Here is a 22,613-nt window from a genome sequence, read left to right as displayed (position 1 = left end):
GACCAACTACTGAAAATTCCCCACCATTAGTTCCTCTGGACTTCCATGGCATAATATGGAGAACTGATATATTTTGAGGAAAACTATCTTGTACTTTTTTTTTTTTAAAGTGAAATTCACTCTGTGCAGATAGCTAGCACAAGGCATATGTACCACTTACATTCCACTCAAACTCAGGCTTAAGTGGTGCACAGGAGTAAATTTCACTCTCTATCAGGTAAGGATTCTTATGACTATAGAAAGCATCTTTCATAAATGAAGCTGATACTATTTTCAGCTCAATTAAAAATGTAACTTACAAAATAATTATATTAATAAACATACTTTTCATAACTCACTGACTGAAATATACTGTACTCTCCTTATAGAACCACTTTATAGTAGTTGGGAGTTAAGATTTCTGAAGGTTGGTGAAACATAGTTTTTAAAATATCATTATTATGAAGGGGTTTTACTTAGCTGTGAACTTTGATGCAGTAGCCCTATAACAATGTTGTAACTGAATTAAGAGACTGGAGTGGATTAGGGAATATTGGTCAAATACTCTGTGTATCTCAGTAGAATACAAAATTAACGTATATGTGGCTTTATAAGTGATGTCTAGAATAAGGATGTAAATTGTCAACGTTTAATCCAGATTTTAAGGTCCGTGTGATCTTGTAAAATCTACAGCACTTACTGATTTTATAAAATATTGTACTTATCTGTGCGTCCGAGGTCAAATGTAACCCAAAACAAGAATGACTGGGCTCTGCCCTACTCCATTTTTATACAGATTTTCACACTGTTTTCAACAGAAAGTTCTGAGCATGGTTTGTCAGAAAGATAATTTCCTTCACTGGAGAGATGTTTTTCTTTCGATTCGGATTTCAGTATCTTCTTTGCAATGGAAAATGTACATGAGTCCGGATTTTAAAATACCTTGTTTCTAGACTTTTGTTGGCCCTATAAAATCAGATGTCCCTTAGAACTATTCTTCTATAAATATAGTTTGTGAAACTATGCTAATGACCCAGCATTTGAGAATGTAGTTTCAATATCATTATGTCAGTTATGTGAGAAACTCCATGCATGACATTATGAAATGGCCTATTGTCAGTAAACAGACAATGACAAAGAAGATAACTATGGAATGAAATAGGAGGGAAGCACAGATTTTATAAATTTAAAGAGTAAGTGCAGCACAGTGATCTCCCTATTAGAATTTTTAACTTTTCAAGACAAAGTTCCAAAGCAGAATCAGGTTCTAAGTAAGGCTATCGATTAATTGCAGTAAACTCACGTGATTAACTAAAAAAAATTAATCACAATTAATCACAGTTTTAATTGCACTGTTAAACAATAGAACACCAATTGAAATGCATTAAATATTTTTGGATATTTTTCTACGTTTTGAAATATGCATTAATTAAATTTGTGACTAAACTCCTGGGGGGAGAACTGTATGTCCCCTGCTCTGTTTTATCTACATTCTGCCATATATTTCATATTTCAGATGATGACCCAGCACATGTTCATTTTAAGAACACTTTCACTGCAGATTTCACAAAATGCAAAGAAGGTTCCAAAGTGAGATTTCTAAAGATAGCTACAGCACTCGACCCAAGGTTTAAGAATCTGAAGTGCCTTCCAAAATCTGAGAGGGATGAGCTGTGGAGCATGCTTTCAGAAGTCTTAAAGGAGCAACACTCCAATGAGGAAACTACAGAACCCGAACCACCAAAAAAGAAAACCAACCTTCTGCTGGTGGCATCTGACACAGATGATGAAAATGAACATGCGTCGGTCCACACTGCTTTGGATTGTTATCGAGCAAAACCCGTCATCAGTATGGACACATGTCCTCTGGAATGGTGGTTGAAGCATGAAGAGACGTATGAATCTTTAGCGCATCTGGCACGCAAATATCTTGTGATGTCGGCTACAACAGTGCCATGCGAACACCTGCTCTCACTTTCAGGTGACATTGTAAATAAGAAGCAGGCAGTCTTATCTGCTGCAAATGTAAACAAACTTGTTTGTCTGAGTGACTGACTGAACAAGAAGTAGGACTTGTAAGCTCTGAATTTTACATTGTTTTATTTTTGAATGCAGTTATTTTTTGTACATAATTCTACATTTGTAAGTTCAACTTTCATGATAAAGTACTTGTATGAGGTGAGTTGAAAAACACTTTCTTTTGTTTTTATAGCACAAATATTTGTAATAAAAATAAATGTAAAGTGAGCTGTAGTTTACAGTTTGTGTTCTGTGTCGTAATTGAAATCAATATTTTTGAAAATGTAGAAAACATCCAAAATATTTAAATAAATGGTATTCTATTATTGTTTTAACAGGGAGATTAATCGTGATTAATTTTTGTAATTGCTTGACAGCCCTAGTTCTAAGTAGTGTCTGCAAAAAATGTACACATACAAGTAAATATGCATGTCCAAATTCTGCTTTTCCATCTAAGTCAGCTAATTGCACATGAAAATGAACATTTGTGTGCATGCATTTTTGAAGGTTCAACTTTGGACCTAGGTTTTGAAAATCTGTCCCCTTATTTTAAAACTTGTAGCTTGAAAAAAACAACTCATCTCTTTCATGTGAATGATCACAATATCACAAGGCTAAGGGATTTGCCATAATGTTCTACATGTGGGCAAGTTGAACAGATGAGTCCATTCTCTCTCTCTTTCTATAAATCCTATTGATGCCAATGAGAGATCCATGCAGAATGAGAAAAGGAGTACACAACTTCCTGGCAAATTATACTGCACTTATACATTCTTTATCCCCTTTTGGAGACATCTCCCTGAGATGTGCTTTAAATTTCTAATCAGAGTCTCAACATGATGAGATTGCAAAGAATCGTGCTACACTACTCTTTCATTCTGATTTTGCGAAAACCCAAGCTCCGTAAAGCTAGCATGGAATTAGAATATAGTCTTGTAAAAGGAAACCAAACTGTTTCTCATAGTATAACACCATCCAACAACAACAACAACAAAAATCCAGCAGGTCAGGTACAAACTTCTTTTCTATTCTATAACTTTTCTTTAGAACAGTGCACTTTTTAAAACATTTCTCATTACTACAATGTGTATGAATTTTAAAAGAAAACTTTCAGTCAGTGGTTGAATTCTAAGATTCAGAGAAATCCCATGCTTTTAAATCTTTATCCTCCCTGCCTTTTGGGAGAAGGAAAACAACACATTTAAAATTGAACTTATGAATCTAATATTTAACAACTTCCAATGGCACAGTACAACATATAATAACCTGTAAAGGGCTTTCAGTAGAGTCTTTCATGCCCTTGCTCACCTTTACATTAGATCTACCAATGTTGAAAGATAACAGTATAGAATATATCCACCATGGTGAAAAGCCTAAAGTGACTTGATTGTTTCATCAGTGTATTTACATCAAACATTTTAGTGCAGGTATTGTAGTCAGCAGTGCTTGTAACTTCTTGGCAGAACCTTTGAATTGGGAAGCTACATCCACTTAGTAGATAGTTCCAAAAGGTAGCTCTTTGTCAGAGGAATCAGGTTTAAGCTCTACTGGTGATTCTATAGGGTTTTCATTGTCTATGCAGTCTGGACAGCATTTTCCTTCCAGCTTTGTGGGGCTCGAACACTCTACTGAAGAACACGTCTCCACAGTACAGGTTATTTGGCCATTCTGTAAGGTAATGTTTAAGTATTAGCATCTTTTTTTCCCCAAAAGAAAAAACCAGGATGGCACAGTCTCAATATTTTTTTACAATTTTCCAGTGTGTCATATTAAATACAAGAGCTGAAAGAATGCAGACGGTCTCTGTCATGCAGACGGTCTCTGTCATGCAGACATGTATAAAATGAGATGGTGTACTTATGCACACAAATAAGTGATCATTTTCCTAGTTGTAAGACCAATTTGACAGGTTTCTGAGGTTAATTAGAATGCTCACACCCAAAAAATTATTGAGGAGTTCTAACTCGTATCAAAGAAAGCATTTATCTATATAGGTTATATTCAAGTCAATATTAGATCTTGGGCCAGACATTCAAAGGTACTTGGTGCCTAAAGATGCGGAGAGTTGCCTACTGGGATTTTCAAAAACACCTAAGCAGGTGAAGCACCTAACTCCCATGGGTTAGATAAAGTCCAGGAAAAAATGATACCCCCAATCCCGCAAAGACTTATCAATTTATGCAGTAGTCCAATTGAGATGAAATAGTTCCATTCACTTCTGCGGGTAAGTCTTTTGCGGGATCAAGGCCTATCAGCTGGAATCATTAGATACAAAAAAAATCAATACAGAAGGATTTAGGAGTTGAAGTTTTGCATATATGTATGGAGTGAAATTAAACCCTCTGCAGATGGCCCATGTTGTACAGACACTATGAATCCCACTTAAGTCTTCTTATGTAGAGGACCTGCAAAAATACATGTGTACATCTTCAGCCTTGTCTTGAGGGAGTAAGTGACTCTTAAATGGAATGTAGGCCTTATGCCAATTGTAGATTTGAGCACATGGAAGCATTATGTGCACATCAATGGCACATCTAAAGAGTCTGAAGTCAAGAAAGATGATGAGTGGGGAATTAAGCATTTCTCCGAGGGTGGCAGAAGTGATGCCATCCATGGACAGGAAATTGATGGTGGCTGTTGCTGGACCATACATCAAAGACCTACCAAATTGCTGGGAGCCATTTTGTGTAGCCAAAACTCACCTGTTTTTCAGGTGAAAGAATGAGGAGAACTGAATTTGATTCAGAATGACATGGAACTGTTTGTGTTAAATAAACTAATCTATACATCAAGGAAATAGCCTACCTGTTGGTGTGCCTATTTGTGAAAAAGTGAATTTAGCACTCACAAAAAGAGAGAACCCAATTAAAGCTACCTCACTTCTTCTGTAAGTGATTTCCACTTATTCAGTATCAGAGCTAAGTTACTGCAAAATGGTATCACTAATATCAGATTTCTTCTTTGGTATGCACATTTTGCATTTAAGACGAGGTGCACATTAGACTCAATCTGAAATATTTTCTCCTTTTGTTTAGCTCTAGTTATGACAAATGTTCACTGAATTTCTCCAGAAGACTTATGTTCCCTATTATCATTAAGCTACGGACAGTTGTGAGGCACACTTTTCTTCCTTAATTCATCATTGCAGGATGCTTCAGCTGGCATGATACCAAAGGAAAAAGAGAACTTGATAGCAGAGGGAATGTTCAGCAATGCATACCTTACAGCTACAGCTAATGCAGTCTTCCTTCATCCAGTGTTCATTTTCCTTACGCTGAATCCCATCATCATCCATGCAACCTTCCTGCCTCAGGCGAGCCTCCAGCTTGTTTATCTGCAAAAGGAGTGAGGAAAGGTGGGATTGGAAAAGATGGAAACTCAGCTGAATGAGTCATTATTCTGAATAAGAACATACATTAAAGCTTCAAAAACTTTCAGACATTTATTCAGTTTCTTACCACAAAGCTTTCATCTCAGCTTAATCAGCATTTCTATTTTTGCATAGAACACATTTGCCATTCAAAAACTACTTGATGATTAAAATATTTTATTTCCTACTTGTATTGTAACGGATGCCTTTTGTTCAGCACTCACAGCTCTGACACTCCCCGGGTACCTATTTCATGATGTAATTTGGATCAGTGATCAATAAGTGATGAACTTCCAGCAAAGAAGCTGGATAGCACAATGAGACTTCTACTTTCTGGAAACTTAGGGGGCATGGGGCCCTGCCTGAGGTCACAAAAGAAATGTATCATGGTCTCATCCTTGTTCATGAGGGTCACTGGTTTGCACCACAAAGCCATGACAATTTAGCATGAATGACAGTCACTGCTCCTTTAAAAAAGGCCTACCATTGGAATAACAAGGATGCTGATGTGTTCTGGAGGCAGCTTGCACAGAATCTCTCTCCACAATTCTTAATGTCCAACCAGTGTTATTAGGCCACACTGGCAGGAATGCCAGATCAACAGAATGTTTAAAGAAAAGCCAGGTAAGGTAACAGTAGCCAACTTAAGATAACTTTGTGTAATTTGGAAGGGAAAAAAGGGAAAAAACAAGTCTTCAGAAAAAATAAACATTAAAAACTGAGGCAAAATGATGAATGAAAGTGCAGTTTTATTGCCAAGGCACAGGTCTATTCTCCTCATTCTGAATGTTTCCCTCCTATTAATATTAATGACTCACTGCTACAATCTAACACAGAAAGGAGAAGTCATGCTAAATGCTCTCTGTACACATTTTTCAAACTAATTGGTGAAAAATTATATATTTTCCATTTACTGTAAAGCCCTGATTCTGCGGTGGGTTCATGCTAACCAATCCCATTGCAGCGTCAGGTCATGGTTACAGTTCCTAACTTAGCCATGCCCAAGTGGTCCAAGGGAACTAGTTCTCTTATAAATGAATGACACTCAGGTCAGCTCTCTGGCTACCCCTTTGCAGGATATTGCCCTGAATCAACTGCCTGAAAGCCTCCTAACCTAACCTAACAGACTATCTGAAGAAGGCCCCAACCAGATGGAGCTACATTTGTACTGGGATCCAGCAATGCATATTGCAGTAATGACATGCACTTATTTCAGAAATTTCAGCTGTTCTTTAGTGGGATATTGCCTGAGGGAGGATGAGGTACAAAATGAGGCGTAGGATATCCCAAGGCAATCTGGTTACAGAAAGGACCCTCTGTTTGTGTAGCTGACCCTGCCTGTATAGAAAGGCATGGAGAAGCCAGCTGTCTCCATGGTACTGTCTCATCACTTCCTGGACATGGCAGAGGGGTCTCTTAGTGATTGGAATCCTAATGTGGGGAGAAGGCAAGAACTTTGAGCTTACGCAATTCCAGTTCAGTAGAACACCGGTAACATGGACATAGGAGGAAATATAATTCTTACCTGTGGAGAATTATTCTTCACTTTTGATTAAATAAGAACCCATACTAAGCTTCGAGCATATGCTCCATGCATTATTTTACATAATATGAAAATGTACTGTACCCGAGCCTTGCTTCAAGTACATTGTTTTATATAAATAACTTCTACTTTGAAGATCAAGTGTTTCTAAATTAATAATAAAAATAGCAGCAACCAAGTGCTGTCAGACCTTTTGCACCCATTAGCTGTTCATACTTAAAAAGGGAGTGTCAATATGTTTGCCTTGATACCTGCTCATTTTTTTTGACAGAAGTACTAACTTGACAGCAGACTGTGCTTTGGAGAATAATTTATCTTTGAAACCCCAAGTCACACTTAAGTGTTTTCCTAAATGGAAAGTTGAAGTTTAAAAGAGAATGAAAATGCATAAATTAATTCACAGGTTATACAGTGTCAAACTTTTTTTAAAAATGATTTTAATTGAGGACCTCTGACTTTTTACAATTGAACGTATCTTCCTGTCCTGCTGTAACTTCTTGCAAAATTCCTCTCTTGGCACCATCCCAACACTATGGAAATTGACTGGAGCAATGTGAATAATAAAAACCGTTAACACAGCAGTAACACACATGTACTGCATGTGTTTCATATGATACTGGAAGACTATTTTTTAGCTTGTTAGTGCTCCAGGGTAGGGTCAAACTTCTGTGTTTATACACCTCCAGCACAGTGGGACCCCAATCATGATTAGGGCCTTTGGGTGATAACAATATAGAAATGAATAGATTCATAAATTCTAAATCCAAAAGGGACCATTGTGATCATCTAGTCTGACCTCCAGAGTACCGTGAATTAATTCCTGTTTGAACTAGAGAATCTCTTTACAAAAAAAAAATTAATTACCCTCACTGTTAATAATGTATGCCTTATTTCTAGTCAGAGTTTGCCTTACTTCACCTCAATACTAATTTCAGTCAAACATATGACAACTTCTTTTTATTTACATGAGAAAAGTGGTTTTATTTAGATGTAGCAATGTTTCACAAATCTGACCCAATTGTTTGTGCAGTTGCTGTGAAACTACTGCATATCACTCTTCTACCATGGCATTCAAAAAAGAGGGGTTGTTATCAGAGTGCAAGATTAAGAAATAATCTGCATCCCATAATTACTTCAGTAATAACTAGGTTTCTTGTATTTGAGCAAAAGAAGTTTGATCTATCAGGGAGATCCTGCAATGAATTAGAATTGTCATTTGTGGGACTAACATTCCTTAAAGACAGGTTTCAGAGTAGCAGCCGTGTTAGTCTGTATTCGCAAAAAAAAAGTACTTGTGTCACCTTAGAGACTAACAAATCTCCCCACTGTATTTTCCACTGAATGCATCCGATGAAGTGAGCTGGAGCTCACGAAAGCTTATGCTCAAATAAATTAGTTAGTCTCTAAGGTGCCACAAGTACTTTTCTTTATTCCTTAAAGAAAAAGCAAAAAAGCCAACAACATGGAAATATACCTCCAGCTATTGAGCTGAATCTCCCACACTAGTGGTTTTAATTATAGTAAAAATAAGAACTCTGCAGTCAACCACTTAGATCCAAAACTGTAATGCATAGTTTATGAGAAATCTATGGCAACAGTTCTATCCTTATATAAAATAAAATTCTTTTCATGCTTTAACAGGTACTAAATGGAGTTAGTGATGTTTTGATAAATTTCAAACATATTTCTGCATCACTGCAATCATCAAAATATTGAGCTGTTAAATCAATGTCTGCCAGCTGCATACTGTATGTGCAAAAGGGTGGAAAATCTGTCGGAGTACTCTGTAGGACAATGGAAGAACATGGGGGGGGGAAGAATTATCTACTGATACTCTGTTTTGTCTTATTGTTAAATTTTATGATATTTTTAAAATAAAAAGATAAATAACTGCTGAGCCATCTGTTCATAGGTCATGTGCCTATGCCAGAGTGGGGTGAAGACAGAACTACAACAATGCTGTTACAACAGTACCATGTGACCAGGGCTTCCCACACCTACTGCCCTAGAACCTCTGGAAAGGAAAGTTCTGCAGTGAAGTAATGCTCCACTTGAGCTAATAGAGCCTCAGACTATTAAGTGCATTCCCCAAATGGTGGATCTATCTAAGCACCTGTCCCCATCAACCCACACAATGTGTAGATCTTCAATTCAGCTGAGGGCTCTCGGCCGGGTCTGAGGCTGGGATGGGCGAAGCCATAAAGGTGGGTTTTACCACAAAGAAAGCAGGTATGATCCAGCATATATACAATACAGTCTTTACATCAATTAAACAAGGTGTCATTAGTTTGAGACAGAAGCCAAATAAATCACAGCTCCTGAGAGATGATTTTCTCCATCACATTTTAAGCATGGTAACCATTAAATACTGACATGCATATGACAGAGCTTTGAAGGGAACTATAAGGTTATAGGTTTCAGAGTAGCAGCCATGTTACTCTGTATTCACAAAAAGAAAAGGAGTACTTGTGGTACCTTAGAGACTGACCAATTTATTTGAGCATAAGCTTTCGTGAGCTACAGCTCACTTCATCGGCTGCATCGGAAAAACAGGCAGCACACAAGTTATATTATGATGTATAAGCATCACGAAGAACATTAGGTGTAGGTAACGCAGTATGTGCTCTTAATGTTCACAGTGTCCCTCACTGGTTATCAAATTGTATTGTAGCACAGGTTATCTGTGGAGAATTCTCATTTGGATGTTGAGGTATCAGGTGTTAAGGACTCAGACTACTCAACTGCTACAACCAGATATAGTGAGATTGGTGAGGATCCTGTACCAACCACTACAGTGGACTTGGAAGTTAAGCCTCCAGACACAGATGCATTATCAGAAAACCCTTCTGCACCTGCTATTGATCAAGGGCCAAAGTTATTTCCACTGTACCATTCCAGAAGATCTCCTAAATCTAGAGACAGTGTGGACTTGTAGCAGTAAGGCAATTATTCCACAGAGCAGAATAAGCCCTTATAATTGCCAGACGATTAGGGTAGGCTACCCCAACCTCTTAGTTAGGATGTTTTGTTTTGTAGCTACAATGTTAATGTTTTGAGTTTATTATTAGTAATATTTTTAAAGGGGTGGAGAGTAATGCTGTAGGTATTTTTGTTATGCTTATTGCCAACTAGTAGCCAATGTGTTTAGAGTTATTTGCTGTTGGAAGACCTAAGACTGTACTGAGCATGCTCCAGTGTGTAGAGTGGTGGTGGGGGGGGGAAGGACGTGAGGCTGTTTTTCCAAGATGGAGGCCAATTAGTTACCTGTATGAACCTGTACGAGAATTAAATTATTCATTTTTCCCATTCTAATCTGTTTTGGGTCTCCATATACTTCAGGAATCTACTACTTTAAATTATAGCTCATAATAATATACAAATAGACAGGCAGTATCATCCAAACAAACTTGTCCATCTTAGCGATTGGCTGAACAAGAAGTAGGACTGAGTGGATTTGTACGCTCTGAAGGTTTTAGATCATTTTGTTTTTGAGCACAGTTATGTAGCAAAAAGATTTACATTTGTAAGTTGCACTTTCACGACAAAGATTGCACAACAGTACTTGTATGTGGTGAATTGAAAAATACTATTTCTTTTGTTTATCATTTTTACAGTGCAAATATTTGTAATAAAAATAATGTACACCCTGATTTCAGTTACAACACAGAATACAATATATATGAAAATGTAGAAAAACATCCAAAATATTAAATAAATTTCAATTGGTATTCTATTGTTTAACAGTGCAATTAAAACTGTGATTAATCGCAATTAATTTTTTTAATCGTGATTCATATTTTTTGAGTTAATTGTGTGAATTAATGTTGATTAATCAACAGCCCAAGAGGATTTACTACCAAACAGTTTGTGAAAAATCCATATGCTCAAATATGTTAATAAATACTATTTGTCAAATAATTACAGACAATTACTAGGGAATCACAATCTATCTGTGAACAATTCAAGAATAGCAAAAAGCCAAAGAATTAATCTTAAAAAATGGGATTGCAATTAAGCTATAAATGATTGATTTTTGGTGACTCTCTTTAGACACAATCCTTGCCACTGATTTCAGTAGGAGTTATGGACCCCATTCTGCTATAACTGATTTCAATGGGAGTTTTTTGCTATTGGCTTTGGTGGAATGATTGGGTACCACAGGCCAGATTGTGAGAAGCCCTTGGGCGTGTACATAAGAGAGAAGGTTAGTCAAGAAGCCTTTTTCTCTTCTGTGGGTGTGCAATCACCTGTGTCTGTATTACTCTCTTCATTCCTTATGCTTTGTGGAACGTGGAAGTGCTTGTTCCTGATCCTCCATACTCCTCCACTCAAGAAGCAGAATCGGACAATGTAGGAGGAGGCATGTTTTTTTGCCTTGCCCATAGAGCTCCCCACTTGACGAAATGGATGGAGTACTTTGCACAACCCTCATGTACAAGCTGGAAGAGCCTATATTTCCTTGAAGCACAATGGCAAAAATGCTACAAGTTAGCCCTATATGTTTGTGGGAGCAAGTTGCCCTACACCATGGAATGGTTGTGCCTTAGAAACTTTGTTAGTGTCCTTCTGTAGCATCTCTGTTACTGTGTGAGGTTACATTGGAGAGGCAGAATCTTCTCCAAAGTGAAAGCTGATTTCAATTCCTCCTTGTATCATAAGAACAAGATAAAAAAGAAAGCCCTTGTGTTCGGATAGTTATCACTATGCTAGGATTAGTTCTGATCATGTTGGAGTAAGCAGTATAAAGAATCACAAGTCTTCAAAACTGCTCCTTTTCAAAATTTCTGAATGTTTCTTTATATCTTGTGACAAAGTTCCTCCTCTACTTTCATGGGTCTTGCGCTTATTGGCAGATTTGCTCGCCTTGGAGCTTCACAGTAGCCCTCAATTTGGCCGTTTTTGTGAACCCACAGTCCAGGTCAACTCCTCCTGTATCTGACCAGGAGTTGGGAGGTTTGGGGGGAACCCAGGCCCGCCCTCTACTCCAGGTTCCAGCCCAGGGCCCTGTGGAATGCAGCTGTCTAGAGTGCCTCCTGGAACAGCTGTGCGACAGCTACAACTCCTTGGGCTACTTCCCCATGGCCTGCTCCCAACACCTTCTTTATCCTCACCACAGGACCTTCCTCCTGGTGTGTGATAATGCTTGTACACCTCAGTCCTCCAACAGTCCACATTCTCACTCTCAGCTCCTCGCGCCTCTTGCTCACAGCTCCTTACACGTGCACCACAAACTGAAGTGAGCTCCTTTTTTAAAACCCAGGTGCCCTGATTAGCCTGCCTTAATTGATTCTAGCAGCTTCTTGATTGGCTGCAGGTGTTCTAATCAGCCTGTCTGTCTTAATTGTCTCCAGAAGGTTCCTGATTGTTCTGGAACCTTCCCTGTTACCTTACCCAGGGAAAAGGGACCTACTTAACCTGGGGCTAATACATCTGCCTTCTATTACTCTTCTGTAGCCATCTGGCCCAACCTTGTCACAGTCTTTTTATCAGAATCATATTCTATCACATCATTCTAAACATAGGTACTGGATAACCACTGGTAGCTTCACTGTTGTTTTTTAAACTAAATATAGAGCTTAAGTGTCATGTATATATAGATGCAGAGAGATTATATTGGATATTGACAGTGACTTTTGTAAAAAGAAAAGGAATAGTAAAACATGCTGCCATTATTTGAAAAGCAGACATGATTCTCCACCATGAAGTTGATGGAGAAAAGAAAAAGCTGATAGAAATATACCCTATGTACCCATCAAAAAATGTCCTAATCGAAAGCCCATTGAAATCAATTAAAAGATTCCACTAACTTCAGTGGGCATTGGATCAGACCCTCAATGGTTAAAATATAGATTTTTGGAGTGAAATATTGCTTGTTCACCTGTAGAACGACTACCAAACACTGATACTGTGCTATCATAGAATCACAGAAATGTAGGGCTGGAAGGGACCTTGAGAAGTCATCAAGTCCAGCCCCCTGCACTGTGGCAGGACAAAGTAAACCTAACTGATTGGTATTTGTCCAACTTGTTTTTAAACGCTTCCAGTGATGGGAACTCCTTGGAATCCTATTCCAGAGTTTAACTACCCTTACAGTTAGAAAGTTTTTCCTAATATCAAACTTAAATCTCCCTTCTTGCAGGTTAAGCCCATTCTATATCCTTTTTGCCTCTTTTTGAAAGTAACTGTAAAGAAGATTTCACAAATTATGTGTGCAATGACAGCCAGATTTGGAGGCTGACTGAAAACTATGCAGGGAAACAGCAAATGTGTTTCATTTGACAAAATTGGGGTGTAATTCATTACATAACTTGGTAGGAGAAAGCTGGCATCTATGGAAGAATGGAAATTTCTTGGTGTGCTGTGTCATATTTCCTCCAAACATTCTCACAACACATAGTTCCATTGTAATTCTCCTCCCCCTCCCTTTCAGCAAAAGGTGGATTCTGGTTATCAATTCTCTGTAGGTCAATTTTGAATGAGTTTGGTATTTCAATTAACAAGAAATAAATGAAGATGAGATTACATATGGCACACTCTTGGGTGTATAATCAATATCCCTACTATATACCTTCCATAATAAACTGTATTATGTTAATACGGGCCTGTGAACTGTCAGTTGCTTATAAGCAGATAAATTGAAAGTGTGCATTCACTTATCCTAAACATATTTCTCTTTACTAATATGCAGGTACAGAACATACAACATGTCATTACATATGTGTTTCACCACTAGTAGGCTGAGAAGTTGCACAGCTGAAATTGCACACTAGAAATCACTGATGTAAGTATGTGTTCTTCATTTAGGTTCAAATACTCTCACCTGCAGAGAATTCAAGTTCATTTTCTTTATGCAGTGGTTCTTTGTGTGATACAGAACATACCTCTCCTATGACTGGAGGATCTCCTGTGACCCCAACACAGGACAAAGGTTGGCTGGTATATCCACTAGCCATGTGCTTCCCCAATCCACATTTGGTGTGGAATCTTGGCCCCAATGGGTGAACTCAATGAGCGTTATGCCATTGATTTGACTGCAGCTAGGATTTCACCCCTGGTTTTGTGTCTTGCAGGTCATACTGCCAGTCACTGCTTTCATGGCTGGTAGAAACTTGGGAAATTTCACTTTCTTCCACCACTCATATGAAAATGTACCACTGACACATACTAGTTGGGCAAAAAAGAATTTCCCAATATTATTAGACTGTAAGTCAAAAATAATAGCAGTAATAATCGTAAAAGTTTTTTTTAAAATAGTACCTATCAAGTCCCCTAATGCTCCAAGTGAGCTACATCATCATGAAAATGAATTAAAATAGAAGACAAATATAATTTAGAAAGCCCTTAAAATTCAAATAGATAATGCTTCTGAGGATTAGAAAACACAAATATTTATCACCTACAGTCAGAACAGTATAAATGTAAAGCCATCTTCAATGGGCCAAAAATGAAAGCTTTTCAAATGAAGCTGCCTTGAAATGCAGATTGTATATTATTACACAATTTCAGGTACATGTATTCATGATTACTATGGATGTAGAAGCCCTCTACACCAACATTCCACACAAAGATGGACTACAATCCATCAGCAACAGTATCCCCGATAATGTCACGGCAAACCTGGTGACTGAACTTTGTGACTTTGTCCTCACCCATAACTATTTCACATTTGGGGACAATGTATACCTTCAAACCAGCGGCACTGCTATGGGTACCCGCATGGCCCCACAGTATGCAAACATTTTTATGGCTGACTTAGAACGCTTCCTCAGCTCTCGTCCCCTAATGTCCCAACTCTACTTGCGCTATATTGATGACATCTTCATCATCTGGACCCATGGAAAAGAAGCCCTTGAGGAATTCCACCATGATTTCAACAATTTCCATCCCACCATCAACCTCAGCCTGGAACAGTCCACACAAGAGATCCACTTCCAGGACACTACGGTGCGAATAAGCGATGATCACATAAACACCACCCTATATTGGAAACCTACTGACCGCTATTCCTACCTACACGACTCCAGCTTTCACCCAGATCACACTACCCGATCCATTGTCTACAGCCAAGCTCTACGATACAACCATATTTGCTCCAACCCCTCAGACAGAGACAAACACTTACAAGATCTCTACCAAGCATTCTTACAACTACAATACCCACCTGCTGAAATGAAGAAACAGATTGACAGAGCCAGAAGAATATCCAGAAGTCACCTACTACAAGACAAGCCCAACAAACAAAATAAAACAGAAAGCCACTAGCCATCACCTTCAGCCCCCAACTAAAACCTCTCCAACGCATCATCAAGGACCTACAACCTATCCTGAAGGACGACCCAACACTTTCACAGATCTTGGGAGACAGGCCAGTCCTTGCTTACAGACAGCCCCCCAACCTGAAGCAAATACTCACCAGCAACCACATACCTCACAACAGTACCACTAACCCAGGGACCTATCCTTGCAACAAAGCCCGTTGCCAACTGTGTCCACATATCTATTCAGGGGACACCATCATAGGGCCTAATCACATCAGCCACACTATCAGAGGCTCGTTCACCTGCACATCTGCCAATGTGATATATGCCATCATGTGCCAGCAATGCCCCTCTGCCATGTACATTGGTCAAACTGGACAGTCTCTACGTAAAAGAATAAACGGACACAAATCAGATGTCAAGAATTATAACATTCAAAAACCAGTCGGAGAACACTTCAATCTCTCTGGTCACTCAATTACAGACCTAAAAGTCATAATATTACAACAAAAAGACTTCAAAAACAGACTCCAACGAGAGATTGCTGAATTGGAATTAATTTGCAAACTGGATACAATTAACTTAGGCTTGAATAGAGATTGGGAGTGGATGGGTCATTACACAAAGTAAAACGATTCCCCATGTTTATTCCCCCCCTCCCCCCGCCGTTCCTCAGACATTCTTGTCAACTGCTGGAAATGGCCCACCTTGATAATCACCACAAAAGGTTTTCTTCCCCTTCCCTGCCTCCCCCGCTCTCCTGCTGGTATTAGCTCATCTTAAGTGATCACTCTGGTTACAGTGTGTATGGTAACACCCATTGTTTCATGTTCTCTGTGTATATAAATCTCCCCACTGTATTTTCCACTGAATGCATCCTATGAAGTGAGCTGTAGCTCACGGAAGCTTATTCTCAAATAAATTGGTTAGTCTCTAAGGTGCCACAAGTACTCCTTTTCTTTTTGCGAATACAGACTAACACGGCTGCTACTCTGAAATCTGCCCAAAACAGTATCTCATAAAAACTTGAACATAGTTATCCAATTTGGAGCTCCCAATTTCTTTTAACAAAACATTTTGTACTTTGTCATAATTATGATTTCTCATACAATGAAAGATCCAGCTAAGTCTAATTAAACTAGCTAAAGGCACATTCACTTTAGGTACCCTGCCAAGTTTAATGTTGAAGAGATAATGACAAGACAAACCTTCTGTTTTAGAGCTTCAATGGTCTCATCAACTTCAGCAGCAAAATGGCTGAAATCTTGAGCAAATCCACTGGATACTATGTCAGTTAGATGCATTGCACTGGCTGCATTTCTATGCTTGTGCAAATCCCCCGGGTGTCTGAAATACAAGTTAAATTTGCCACCAGAAAATGGAAAACAACAATCCGAAGAAATGGTTTCACATTGGAATTATAGGACTATGCTGAAAATTAACAGAACTTTGGAAAAAATAATCTGAAATGACATTGTGCTTTTGATATTTTATTTCATGAGTTGAAAACTTTTTTGAAATATAAAATGAATGTCATGTTACATTACAGATGCATTGCTACATTAGTCAGACCTCAGAAGTATTTATTTTTTTCTGAACAGCTCCCCTCCACACCAACAACCCCTTGACAAATGAAATGTCAGACATTATGCAATGCATAGGTGGGAAAGGTGCTATCTGTATTATGTATTCATGACAAGAACTACGTTAAGAAAGTAATAAGCACAGCTGTCAAAAAAAATCACACCTCTCAAGCAAGACAAGTTTAAAGTAAGCCAATCCTACTGAACACAATGAGAACAACAACAAAAACGGTTTAAGTTAGGGCTTCTCTTCACTACCGTGCTAAATCGCCACTGCTTCCATTGATATAGTGGCACAATTTAGCACACCTGGTGAAGACACATTACATTGATGGGAGAGCGCTATCCCGTTGACTTAATTACGCCACCTCAATGAGAGGCGGAAATTTTGTCAAAGGGAGAGCGTCTCCCACCAACATAGCGTGGTGTAGACCTCACTTTAAGTCAATATAAGTTAAGTTGCTCAAAGCGTGTTTTTTTCATACAGTAAAATGAAGTGCCATCCTTCCTTTGTTTTATCTGTATGAGCAAAAACTGTCCATCTTCTGATTCATTTTGAGTCATCCAATACTATATCCCAACATATAATCTGGTATAAATATAGGTCCCTAAAAGCATTACAAACAGGCAGGATCCTCAGTGGATATAAATCAATGTAGCTCCTTTGAAACAGCTGACTTAAGTGGAGGCAGCATGATTTATACCAGCTGAGGGTCTAGCCCTGTATATTCACAGACGACTACATTATAGTTCCAGTTACACATAAAGCAACTATTCTCGCAAAGCACTTGACAAAAGTCAACAGCTGTCTTAGAAAGGTATGGAATATTTTTATACCAAGCGTGAGCTATGTGAATTGATAACGGGTATCTAAAACAGAGGATCTGTGTGACAGGAAAACACTATATGAAAGGAGATAAATAGCAGGATTCAGTAGTAAGACTGGTTCTGTTAACTTTATAACATATGGGAGTGACCTGAAATTCATCATACTGAAAAAAAAAACCCTGTGAAACTTACTGAAAATGACAAACAGGAAAGTGGGGACAGTGAAGTCTAACAAAACACCAATAGCATTCAAAATTACTTGGCAAGTTTAGGAGAATGGAGCGTTACTGACAGTTGCCTAAGCAATTCAATGTAGAAAAACTGTTGATATTGTAATGAGGCTATTGAAAGAAACATGAAACTAACCACCCTCAAGAATCACAAACATTGCAAAATATTCGTGTAGTAAGAATACGTGGGTAAAAGTCCATGCTTAGGAGAGAAAGAATAAACTAATATACCAGGATGTATAAACAAAAACAATTAATGAATTTGGCTATATTGGAGGAAATTACCAATGTATGACAGACTGGTGAGCCTATATTCAGAAAACTTGTAGGCTGTTCATGAAAGAAAAGTCTAGAAATGGAGAACATGTAAAAGAAGGCAAACTAGAATGAATTGAAAATATTGGGTGTTTCACTGAATTATTTTTAAACAACAGTTTAGCAAGCCTATGGATTAAATTCTACCACCAGTTATAGCTGTGCAACCGCAATGAGAATACAATTTGGCTGGTGGCCTGTATTTTCTGAAAAAAGGAAGGAATGGATAGGGGATCTCAGGGACTTCTGAGGACAGCAATGATAGATGTTATATATCACTGTCACAGGGTGACTGACCCCTTTAAGAGGGAGCAGTGTCCAGTGCACCTGTGGCTGATTACCTGCTACTCAACTGGGATTCAGAGAAGGCACCTGGGCCTTATAAAGGGGAAGCTGCTAGTAACTAGCTCCTAGAAGACGCTACTGAGAATAGAGAGGGAGAGAGAGACAAAAAAATCCAAAGTACAGTCCCTAGAAGAAGGGCTGTGAAATCCTGGATTTAAGGGAGAGTTTGCTGCCTGGGGAAGCCAGGATTTGAAGCTCACAGCCTCAAGCAGGAGGGCCATGAAACCCCTGAAATCAAGGGGTAAGGGACAAAAGCGTTTTTTGGTGGAGCCAGGCAGTGTTTAATAAATTAGAACCCAAGAGAGGAGGATTATTATTTTCTGGACTCTGGGTGTAAATAAGTTATTTTTGACATCTCAGAGGAAAACTGAGGCAGGGTGCCAGGCCTTGGACTGGAACCTGGTGACAGTCACATTATTTGAATTAGTGTGAAATACAAACAACAAGAGGGAATTAAGATGATCCAAGGAAGGAAATTCAGGATGAAGATCTTTACAGAGAGAATTTTGAGTGGAAGCAGTAAAGGATGAAAGCACATTCAACTACTGGAGGTGCTGTCTTCTAGAAGAGATGTAAAACCGAGATTCTGATAATTTATGGTCATAAAAGAGCCACTGACACTTTTTCCAAAGTGATAGTCCCAGTGTTCTGAATATTTACATTATGCTTATGTTGAACTTATTCCCAAAGTTTCTATTTTAAAATCAGCATTATTTCTTTATTTTAAATCAAATAATTACAAAACACTAAACTCAACAAATGAACATTACCTACATAAATGCAAACCCAAACATTATTTCTTTCACCATCAGCCTCAATCTCTATATTCAGTCAGGCATAAATTATTGTCCTGATCATTAAACTCCACCGGTTGAAAAACAAAAGTATGGACGAAAGAAGAAAAAAATAGCATTTCAAACACTACAAGGCAATCTCAGTGTAAGTAATCATAATTCCTCTAAACCAATACTGAATTAACCCACAAAAGGTAGTGTGTTAGATCAGCTACAGACAAAAACAAGGAAAATATATTTTCCCAAACCACAAAAAATCATGATATATAAAAAACACCCCTTTCCTTGGCATCTCCCATTGGGTATTATAGTAATCAGAATGAGTCGCTTGAGGTTTGAAATTTCATAGTGACAATGTTCAGTAGCCCTTAAATGACAGTGTAGTACAAAATAGCTAGTAAAACACCCATGCCTATGAATGAAAACTCATAGCCATTTTCATTGGTAAAAGCTCATCATCATCCTTCGAATCAGCAAACCCCTACAATCTTTCAAAGTAACATTTTTGGTAACAGATTTCACTATCTGATTCCCATATGATTTGACTTTGATTTAGCAAATTTCTAAATATTTTCTTTTAATATTGGTTTTCATTAGCAGGAATGACTATTTTGAACTCGAGTGTAATTCATCTGGTTTAAGCATGTTTCTTTCTCGTTTTATCTAGCACAAAAAAGTTCTCTCTTAATGGACACTAATAATAATAATAATAATAATAAACAACAACAACATAGGTAGCTCCTATACAATGCTCTTCATCAGTAGCTTTCAAAGCACTTTAAAGATGGTGTAACATTTAATAGCCAGGTCACTTCTTAGCTTCTAACAATACTTATAAACACCACATTTTACTGTTTGCCGTGAACTGAATGAAAGGGAATTTTAACACCTAATCAAGTTAAAATCAACTAACCTTTGCTATGTTCAAATCAATTTTGTGAGTCACCTAAAGTAATTAGACTATTTTTAAATGTAAAAATGGCTTAGTAATGATAGCAATAATCAAAAGCTTAGATTGGAATAGCAGGATCTAAGGTCCATTGTCATTCATCTCAAGTTGAAAATGACAGACAATTTATTCAGATATAATGAAAACTAAAACATTCAAAAGATCTCTTTTTCTCACACACATTTTCTACATATAAAAGATTAATAAGCAAAGAGGTTTTGAAGACTAAGTATAACTAAAATCTTTCATGTACACACTTTTCATGCTCATCCCAAAGGTGGCTAGTTCATATACACATACCTGCTTCTTGTACTGATCTCCTCACCCCTTTTGTGCTTCTCTTTGGGATAACTGTATTCAGCAGATTGTTTGCTCCTAAAGTGGTGTGACAGATCCCCAAACTGTCCCCTTGTCCTACAATCTGTGAACACAATAATTCATACTAGTATTATTTCTGAAATAAGATTTTCACAGAAAAAATGCACAAAAGTTGTAGTATCAAGTTGGTTTTATGTGACTTATATAATCTTCAATCCAGCAAAACACTTAAGCACATGCTTAACTTAAAAGCATGTGCTTAAATTCCATTGACATCAATGGGTTTAAAACCTGTGCCTAAAATTAAACATAAGCTTAAGCACTTTGCTGAATAAGGGCCAAACATATTTGTATTTTATGTACCTGCTTTTCTACTTTTGTTGTACTTTTAATCTTCAGCAGTGGAAAAAAAAGATGGGCGAAACTATTCCAAAATTCATTCTTAAAGACTACTCATATCAAGATATGATATTGCTATATGCAACATACAGCATTTTGTGGGGGGGACTTCTATTAATTGATTTTTTTATAGTAAGACATTACAATTACATTGTCTTGACTTGTAAAGATATGTCTCTTAATACAGAATTAACAATGTTAAGCAACATATAGCATATTATTGTATTATTCACATTTCTCTCACTTTTTCAAAATTATTTAATCACAATGTTAACATGGTGCATGTTATACACACCCACACACACAAACTGTTCATAGTAATTTTTTGGGGGGGAAGCTGAATGCTTTCTTGGTGTGTTTAGCAAGATGAAAGCCTTTTCTGCATTTACAGTTAGAATGTAGCCCTCCTTTTTAGCACTCTTAGAATGCAGTACAACATACTGGATTTTTCTTAGGTTATTTAAGAGCTTCTACCTTTTATAAAGAAAGTTTGGCTTTGGTGCCCTAATTTAAACATTATTGTCTCTAATATCAACGCTAGTATTTTAAAATCAAAATCTTACAATCCATATTTATTAATAAGATAGCTGACACAGATCAGAGACTGCAAGACCAGAAGGGACCACTGTGATCATCTAGTCTGGCCTCCTGTATAGCATGGGCCATAGAACATCCCCAAAATAATTCCTACCGCATATTTTTGGAAAAACACCCAGCCTTGATTTAATGAATGTGCAGTATATACAGTGGTCTTCTACTCGTGCATGTATGCTACAACATTATCAAAGGCTATGTCTACACTTAAACCACTACCGAGGCACAGCTGCAGCTGTGCTGCTGTAGCGAGCACTTCAACGTAGACACTCACTACAGTGATGGGAGGAATTCTCCCATGGCTGGAGTTAATCTACCTCCCCAAGGGGTGGTAGGTAGGTCGACGGAAGAATTCTTGTATCCTGAATTCATCCATCGACATAGCGCTGTTTACGCCAGTTGGCATTGTACATCTCTAAGGCATGTGGATGTTTCACACCCCCGAGAGAGGGTGTCTGCTGATGTCAGTTTTCAGTGTAGACCAGCCTTAAAACCACACCACAGAAAAGAACATTCCATAGAAACAGGTTTCAGAGTGGGTGCCATGTCAGTCTGAATCAGTAAAAACAACGAGGAGTCCTTGTTGTGTCTTAGAGACTAACAAATTTATTTGGGCATAAGCTTTCGTGGGCCAAAACCCACTTCATCAGATGCATGGGGTGGAAAACACAGTAGCAGGTATATATATATACACAGTACATGAAAAGATGGGAGTTGCCTTACCAAGTGCGGGGTACAGTGCTAATGAGACAATTCAATTAACAGTAGAATACCAAGGGAGGAAAATTCACTTTTGTAGTGGTAATGAGGGTGGCCATTTCAAAGAGTTGACAAGAAGGTGTGAGTAACAGTAGGGGGAAATTAGTTTTTGTAATGACCCATTCACTCCCAGTCTTTATTCAGGTCTAATTTGATGGTGTCCAGTTTGCAAATTAATTCCAGTTCCAAATTAGTTCAATAGAAAGGTGCTAATCGCCTACATTTTTCAGGTGGCAACATTACGGAAGCTAAAAACAATTTGATTATTCAGATTGCTCAGTTTGTACATTTAATTATCTCATTGATTGTTATGATTTTTCCTGGCTAATA

At 37.9% G+C, this 22,613-nt stretch overlaps 1 protein-coding gene across 5 annotated transcripts in view; it reads right to left on the bottom strand.

Annotated features, from left to right (window-relative positions):
- Window positions 1-2,258: 2,258 nt before the first annotated feature.
- Window positions 2,259-22,613, bottom strand: part of PXDNL (peroxidasin like) — a 291,171-nt gene continuing 270,816 nt past the window's right edge. For 4 of the 5 annotated variants that reach the window (XM_073331210.2, XM_073331214.2, XM_073331213.2 and 1 more), the window contains 4 exons: window positions 20,514-20,634; window positions 16,378-16,516; window positions 5,219-5,332; window positions 2,259-3,666 (listed from right to left, as the gene is read on the bottom strand). In XM_073331210.2, the coding sequence (XP_073187311.2) occupies window positions 3,490-3,666; window positions 5,219-5,332; window positions 16,378-16,516; window positions 20,514-20,634 (551 nt within the window). In that variant the 3' untranslated portion in view covers window positions 2,259-3,489. Of the gene's footprint in view, window positions 3,667-5,218; window positions 5,333-16,377; window positions 16,517-20,513; window positions 20,635-22,613 lie in introns of those variants that run through there. The other variant, XM_073331212.2, reaches the window with a different exon arrangement.

The sequence above is a fragment of the Lepidochelys kempii genome, chromosome 2, assembly GCF_965140285.1.
Source record: "Lepidochelys kempii isolate rLepKem1 chromosome 2, rLepKem1.hap1, whole genome shotgun sequence".
NCBI classification, from domain to species: Eukaryota; Metazoa; Chordata; order Testudines; family Cheloniidae; genus Lepidochelys; species Lepidochelys kempii.
Note: the sequence above shows the minus strand (reverse complement) of the source record. Positions and strands in the feature narration are given on the sequence as shown.